Below are 8,523 nucleotides of genomic sequence, written 5' to 3' on the forward strand. Positions count from 1 at the left end.
GATGGGTCTCACATCCGGCTCCCACGGTGAGTGCTGGGTGCCCGTGGGCGGTGGGGGGGACGGATGTGGCTTTGAATTCCGTGGCCCTCACGCCCACTCAGAACCCCCCCACCGCCTGCGATTGGCCACGCCGGCCGGGCCTGGTCCGTCGGGCTGTGAAAAGGCTGTGCCGGCCACGCGAACCTCAGACGGCTCGAGACCACACGCCCTAATCATGGCTGGACAGTTAGGGGCCTCCTTTCTTCTCCCCCTGTTCCTCGCCGGCTTCGTACAGCCCAGTCCCAAGCCCGAGAAGATGAAGGTGAGTGATCTGAGGGGTGGGGTGGGGCGGGGCGGGTCATCCCCGCGTCCTGTGTCTAAATTCAGCCCCACCGTTCTCGTCTACGGGTCGGACCTCTGCTTTTCTCTTGCTTGAGTCTCCTTTACACCTAAAATTGGGGTTACTTAAGCTGACTGTGGGTAGGGGGACAAGTCCCCTCGCTGTGGTTCTAGCTCCCTTCCTTCCCCACGTGGGAGTCGACTGGCCACCACACTAGCCACCATCCGTGCCTGAACCGCACCTTGGTAGGAAACCGCAGACAGGGATGGGCGTCCACGGGTAGCCAAGGCCCTCTTCTATCTCCGAGAGCTAGCCGCTTAGTGTGAGACCCGGCAAACAGAAGACTGAGCCAAGCTGCAGAGGGTAGGGATCGAGAAAGCCAGAATCACCAGAGAAGCATAAAATATTTGGGGGGGGGGGGGGGTGTGAATAACCAGAGGCCTTGGTTTGGAGGTCAGGAGTCTTAGATTCTGACCGCAGCCCTATTCTCAATTGATAGTCAAGTGACCTATTTTTAAAACGTGTGTATGTTAATGGGAGGAAAGTACAGGGGTGGATAGCAATGAACTTGATGCATTTGGATAGCAATGAACTTGATGCATTAGAGGTAAAAAAGAGTCCCTGAAATTAGTACCAGACCTTCATTCACATACTGGTTTATCACTTTGGACCTGGACTTCACCTCTGTTGGTTTCTCCTTTTTCTTTAAATTTACTGTTAATAGTCTCTCTCTCTCTCTCTCTCTCTCTCTCTCTCTCTCTCTCTCTCTCTCTCTCTCTCTCTCTCTCATTGGTTTGTGAGCAACAGTGATTATCCTCAATACTGTTTCTGTAAACAGCAAGATTCTGATACCAAAGGCTCAAATGGAAAGTAAATGTTTAGAAAATGATCATGGCAACATATGCACAAATATGCTCGATACACTTGATGTGTGGAAGGTTATCAGAGCTGTAAGAGCCCCAATACAATGATTGAAAAGGAAAGAAAACAGCTGCACACATTTAAGCGTTTTCTTAATAAAATTCAGTCTTAAAAAAATGATTAGGGCAAAGACTGTACAGATGTGCTTTATACAATTGATGTATGCATATGTATGAAGTGTGATAAGAATTGTATGAGCCCCAATAAATTGTTTTAAAAATCTTTTAATTAAAATAGAAGGCAAGGTTCACTCCCCTGAAATACACTTTCTGTTTTTGAGAATTGATGGTTTTTATATTATCCAGACCACAAAAACCAAACCCACTGCGAAGAAATAAATTCTGTTCCACCCAAGTAGAACTGATGCTCTACAAATCTGAGACTGTAAATCTTTAGAGGAGCAAGCGCCCTCATCTTTCTCTGGAAGAGTGCCTGATGGACGTGCACTTTGCACTTGGAGGCTTGTAGCCCAAGGTCTACAGGGCTCCTGTTATCTTGTTTAAGTGGCTGTGGAATCAGACTCTGGGTTGTTAATGAAGAAAGCGTAAAGAACTTTCCTCTTTAACTTCATTAGTCCTATGTCCTCACATTTCAGACCATAAATCTTCCATTTTTCACTACTTCGTGGTTCATGGAAGAAGACATGTAAGAATAATGACAAGAGACTAGACTTGCCTCTTCAGAAAGAAAGAAGGAAGGAAAAGAAAAGAAAAACATACACACACAGATTAGACCTCAAGTCAAAAGGCTAAGTTTCAGTTCTGTCAAGGGTACTTTAGACAATTTTTCTTCTCTGGGTCTCAGTTTCAACATGGATTCATCTTTTAGTCCTTTTAAAAATGTCACAGCAAGAGGAAAGTAAAAGGAAATAGAGGAAAGAAATAGGAGGCAAAGGACATTTATAGAGGCATGTGCATATCTAAATATATTTTATATAATGCGAGGGAAATAGATCTATATGTGTATATAGATATTAAGTATTAAGGTAGCAGATGGACATTGAGCCTCTATTCGAGTACTCCCTCAATGTAAGAACACTTTGTTCTATTAAACTGGCATTCTGTGATGCTCACCTTCCTGACACAATCACTGCAGACAAAATGGGTACATAAGCAAATGTGGTGAAGAAAGCTGAGGGTGACTGGCTATCAAAAGATATAATGTCTAGAGTCTTAAAAGCTGCCATCTATCTCAGAAGCAACAAAGCCCACATAGAAGGAGAACATCAGTGTGTGATCATGAGGTGTCAATGGGATCAAGTATCAGGCATCAAAAACCCAGAACAAAAAATTATATTGATGTGAATGAGGCAGAGGGTCTAGTGGAGACCCACTGTAGACAATTGGACATCCCCTCACAGAAGGGTCACAAGGAAGAGACAAGCCAGTCAGGGTGCAGTATAGCACCGATGAAACAGACAACTTTCCTCTAGTTCTTTAATGCTTCTTCCCCCTCTACTCTCATGACCCCAATTCTACCTTATAAATCTGGCTAGACCAGAGCATGTACACTGATATAGATACGTGCTCACAACACAGGGAATCCAGGACAGGTAAACCCCTTAGGACCAATATTGAGAGTAACAATACCAGGAGGGGAGGGGAAGGTGGGGGGAGAATGGGGGAACCAATCACAATGATTTACATATAGCACCCTCCCAGAGGGACCACCAACAGAAAAATGGGTGAAGGGAGACAGTAGTCAGTGTATAAGACATGAAAAAAATTATAAATTATCAAGGGTTCATGATGGGGGGAAGGAGGAAAAAATGAGCTGATACCAAGGGCTCCAGTAGAAAGCAAATGTTTTGAAAATGATGAAGGCGACATATACAAATGTGCTTGACACAATGGATGGATGTATGGATTGTGATAAGAGCTGTAAGAGCCCCCAATAAAATGCTTTTTAAAAAATAGCCCCCAATGGAATGATTAAAATAATAATCATAAAATAAATTTAAAATGTCACAGATTTTAAGAATTGTTGTTACTAATGTTACCATGATTACATTTCCCCCCAGATGCATTGTGACAAAGATGTGAAGGAAACAATCTATAATTATGGAGCGTTCACTCTTTTGGGAAGAGAGTATGTCAACTTCAACAAGTTTTCAGGCAAGCTTGTCCTCTTTGTCAACGTGGCCACTTACTGTGGCCTGACAGCTCAGTATCTTGGTAAGAACAAATCCCCAAATTTCCCAGGACCAGATGTACCTTCAGCTTATATTCTAAATCATCATTAGACTTCTATTCTTCTGATAATTATGCATTAAAATAAATACTTAAGACCATGTGACTTTGTCCCCCTCTGTTAGGAGTCAGCAAACGATTGCCCAGAGGCCAAATCTATCTTGCCTGTTGACGTAAACACACTTTTTCTTTAGGACCTCACCATACTCATTTGCTTACATATTGTCTATGGTTGGTTTTACACTCTTAGGCAAAACTGAATAGTTGCAAGAGAAATTGTCTGAGAAGTTGAGATCTAGATAGATAGATAGATAGATAGTTGATAGTATCATATGTTGCATTGTGGTGACCTGTGTGTGAGAGTAGTACTGTGACCCATGGCATTTTCACATTTGTGTATTTAAAATCATTTTCTTGGGGGCTCATTCAACTCTTATCACAATCCATCCATCCATTGGTCGAGCACATTTGTACATTTGTTGCCATCATCCTTCTCAAAACATTTGCTTTCTACTTGAGCCCTCGGTATCAGCTCCTCGTTTTTGCCCCTCCCTTCCCCACCCTCCCTTCTTCACGAACCCTTCATAATTTATACATTATTATCATTTTGTCATGTCTTATACTGTACCCATGGGGTTTTCAGTGGGTGATTTTTGGGAAGTATTTTGCCAGGCGGTTCCTCAGAGGTGCCTTTGGTTGAACTCAAATGTCCAACCATATGGTGTTCGAAATCTAAGGTATTTACTACCTGATTTGTTCCTGAGAGAAAGATGCTGACGCCTACATGGACAAAACATCTTCCTTGCTAGAAATAAGAAAGTAAGTCGTCTCAAGCAGGTGTCCTAGTGACAGGTCCGCGGGCTTGTCATCAGGGCCATGGCTGCTTTCCTGTCACTCCTTTACATCACTGTTTCTTTCATTTATTTCCTTTCCTTGTATCACGCCTCTCAGGTGACAAAACGTGTTGGACTAAGATCCTTTCTTAGTCCCATTTGCATTTTGAGGGATTTTAGTTTAAATCTAGAGTTTCCTTATCAGATATTGTCTGATCGACGTATATGTGAGATCTAGAAGCCGCTCAGAAGATTCCAGAAGTCTGCTACTTAAAAAAACAAAACACAACCAAAAACAGACACAGAAGAGAGTGGCAGTGTTTCTGAGACTTTCCCAAGTGCCTTATATGATAGGGGGAAGGGAGATGGGCTTTTGACGTCAGTGTTCCATTAGATTAGACCGAAAGCTGCCTGAGGAAGCTACGACTGAGGCAAATCCACTCCGCCCCCCCTCCTCGCCCCCCCCACCTCCCTCCCCCCGCCCCCGCCTACCTCAACTTCTCCATCATGTGTCCTAAGACTTTTACCTTTCTGATGTTCCCAGCCAGGTGGTTGGATCTGAGCATTTAAATTGCAAAGGTGACAGAGCTCCATCTCAATTAAGTGGAATCAGGACAGTTTCCGGAGTGGAACCTGGACTCTCTACTATTTTTAAGGGAAGGTTCTTCTTTGATTCTGATGTGCAGCCAGTTTAGGAAACACCGAAAGGGCGTGTGGGAGCTGTTTACAACTTTGAGATCTAACCTCAGCCCTGCCATGGTCTCTCTGATCTGGAGGGGGTTTTTTGGTTTCGTTTTTATTTTTGTTCTGCCCCCCTCCTCCCTGGACTTCAGTTTTCTCATCTAGAAAATTGGTCATTCCAGATCTCTCTCTACACATGTCCGTTTTCTACCTGCAGAACTAAATGAACTTCAGGAGGAGCTAAAACCCTCTGGCCTCATTATATTGGGCTTTCCCTGCAACCAATTTGGGAAGCAAGAACCAGGAGAAAACTCTGAGATCCTTCCTGGACTCAAGTGAGCATCTGCTGGATACCCTAGAGGAGGGCCCTGTTGGGGTGGGCTGGGGTGGGCTGGGGTGGGGTGGGGTGGAATTGTTGCCATAGTGGGGCAGTCAGTTCAGGTCATCCATAAGCTGATTGAATGGCAGTCTAATGATGTTCAGGCACCATCCCTCCACCTTTGGGTAATGTGACCTGGAGGGGCAGGAACACAGAAGTTACTGGCAGAGAAATGGGGGCGGGGGTCAGGAGAGGGAAGGGAATAGAGAAAGACTGAATTATAAAACTGTTTAAGTCAACACATAGCTACATTTTCCTTCCCGCCCCTATCTACGTTATCCCCATCCTTTGTTGCCCTGTCCCATGACCTGAAATCATAGTGTCCCGTTATGAGGGTCTCTCTCACAATCAGGAGCTGTCTAAGACTCTCATGCCTCGTTGCAGGTACGTACGGCCAGGGGCTGGATATGTACCTAATTTCCAGCTTTTTGAAAAAGGGGATGTAAATGGCATCAATGAACAGAAAGTCTTCAGCTTCTTGAAGGTGAGTGACTACTGCCATAGGCTGCTTCTTCCTCAGTACTCGTAGCATCGGGGTGCTGTGATAGAAATGCGCACAAGGGCACGTTCATGAAAGTGGAATTTTGTGGTTTTTACAAAAGCTGCAGAACAGCGTAGAGCTCTGGGATTGTCTCAGTAGTTGGGGATCTCTGGTTATAAGTGAGGGGGAAAGTTGTGTACAGTGGCAGCTTGCACCGTGACCAACTTCTCCTGCTCATTGACAATCATTAATTCACTCAAGATAGACTTACTAAGTGGTTGCTATCTGCACGGCAGCTTGCTAAAGAATAAGAATAAAAACATGAGTAAGACATAGTTTGCACTTTTTTTCTTTTTTATTTTAAACATTTTATTAGGGGCTCATACAACTCTTATCACAATCCATACATATACATACATCAATTGCATAAAGCACATCTCTACATTTTTTGCCCTAATCATTTTCTTTTTTTTTCCTTTTCTTTTTTTATATTTTTAAGAATAAAAACATGAGTAAGACATATTTGCAGGTTCATACTGGGAAGGAAGCCATAGAAATCAACAGGTATAATGAATACAATGTAATAAACCAACACAATGAAATACTTGTATATATAGAAAATATCAGCACAGAAAACACCCCAAAACATCAACCAAGTGAATTGTCCTAAATTGTTCCTTGTTGAGATTTTCATATATTCTCTTTAAATTGAGAAAAATAGGATTGGGTAAGATTTTCAGAAACTCCACTGCTTAATTTATAGTGCTGCCTTTTATTCTAAGATTATGACTCAAATACATTTTATTCTTACAATGGTCTTTTAATGATGGTGTTTTACATATATGCTGTGGGTTTTTTTTTCTTACTTGACAAAATGTTGGTAGCTCTGTGTTGATCTCCAAAGATACTTATAGAAAGGCTACTAGCCCATGGAGCTCCAAGACCCAGGAGACCACCTTCAAATCACAGCTACTCGTTTGTCAAATAAGGAAACAAAAAATGAGATCATAGCTCACCCTCAGCACCAGGTGATGGGGGTAGGTGAAGAAACTCACCGAGAGAAAAGACTCTGGCTATAACATGCACTGTCAGATTCATGTTTGTGGTGATGGTATTTCTTCAGAGAGTTGCAGGGTTTATTAGGAAAATAAACTCTCTAGGTTTGGGAGGGGGTGGTATCTGTGGGTGTGAGTGGCCTGGATGACCCAGGAGCAGAAATGATATGGTCATGTCTTTTTTTTTCATTTTTTTTTTTTTGCTTCAGCATTCCTGTCCTCACCCCTCTTTCATTTTGGGTTCACCCAAATATATCTTCTGGGAACCCGTGAAGGTCCATGACATCCGCTGGAACTTTGAGAAGTTCCTGGTGGGACCTGATGGAGTCCCTGTCATGCGCTGGTATCACCGGGCTCCAGTCAGCGCAGTCAGGGCAGACATCCTCCAGTACCTGAAGCAGTTAAAAACTAAATAGGAAGCCGGAATTGGGAAAAGACACCACCCTGCTTCTCACCTAAAGTTCTGCAACAACAAAAAAAAATCCACCTTCCCATCACATTCACTTCCTAAATGACCTCCACATGACTACATTGCCTTTATCCTGTCAACATGCCCAGTCTGCAACAAGTAAATTTATATGCTGGTAATCACTGTTCTTTTTCTGTGCAAGAGTATATACGTGACGGAATAAAGAATGGAAGCGCTGAATCCTCACATGTCATTACAAGTTTGAAGATGTCTCTCTATTAAGGGAACATGATCCTTCCGGGAGGAGGATTCAGATGGACCCTTTATCCCGAGAAGGGATGTCCTGAGACACGGATTCCTCTTTCCTTTCTGTACCCACAAGATGTCAAAATAGCAATGGGGTGACAGTTACACTGCCCAAGCCTGGCACTATAGTGTTTTTTCTCCTCCAGGACAAACATGTATTTTTAGTTTCCCACTCGGCTTGGTTTTGTCTTCATCCACATTATCTCCCAGCTCCCGTCATTCTCCTGTAGGAGGCTAAGTTAGCGGGGGATCAGAACCTCTCTTTACACAAAGGGAAGTGTATTTCCATAACAGCCGGACACATAGCCTCTTTCTGAATTGGATACCACAGAGCTTGCTTGCTTGCTTGCTTGCTTGCTTGCTTGCTTGCTTTATAATCATTTTATTGGGGGATCATACAGCTCTTATCACAATCCATCCATACATTGTGTCAAGCACATTTGTACATTTGCCATCATCATTTTCAAAACATTTTCTTTCTACTTGAGCCCTTGGTGTCAGCTCCTCATTTTTCCCTCCCCACCTCCCTCCCTCATGAACCCTTGATAATGTATAAATTATTATTTCATGCCCTACACTGATTGATGTCTTCTTTCACCCACCTCTCTGTTGTCTGTCCCTAAGGGAAGAGGTTATGTATAGATCATTGTGATCAGATCCCCTTTCTCCCTTCACCTTCCCATTATCCTCCTGGTATCACTACTCTCATTATTGGTCCTGAGGGGTTTATCTGTCCTGGATTCCCTGTGTTTCCAGCTCTTATCTGCACCCATGTATTGCTCTGGTCTAGCCGGATTTGTAGGGTAGAATTGGGGTCATGATAGTGGTGGTGGTTGGGGGGGGGGGGACTGTCCACTCTTCAGTGCATTCAGGTCATGACATCTGAAAAGACATGCCTCTAGCTTGTAAAGGCTAAACTCTTCCTTTTAACTCTAGACTACTAATCTCCA

The 8,523-nt window shown here is 43.4% G+C and overlaps 1 protein-coding gene across 1 annotated transcript; it reads left to right on the forward strand.

Moving 5' to 3' along the window:
- Positions 1-214: 214 nt before the first annotated feature.
- GPX5 (glutathione peroxidase 5) lies at positions 215-7,274 on the forward strand. Its single transcript, XM_075540640.1, has 5 exons — positions 215-301; positions 3,261-3,414; positions 5,161-5,278; positions 5,707-5,806; positions 7,068-7,274. The coding sequence occupies exons 1-5, from the start codon at positions 215-217 to the stop codon at positions 7,272-7,274; spliced, it is 666 nt and encodes a 221-aa protein (XP_075396755.1).
- Positions 7,275-8,523: the final 1,249 nt, after the last annotated feature.

The sequence above is a fragment of the Tenrec ecaudatus genome, chromosome 1 (genome assembly GCF_050624435.1).
Source record: "Tenrec ecaudatus isolate mTenEca1 chromosome 1, mTenEca1.hap1, whole genome shotgun sequence".
NCBI lineage: Eukaryota > Metazoa > Chordata > Mammalia > Afrosoricida > Tenrecidae > Tenrec > Tenrec ecaudatus.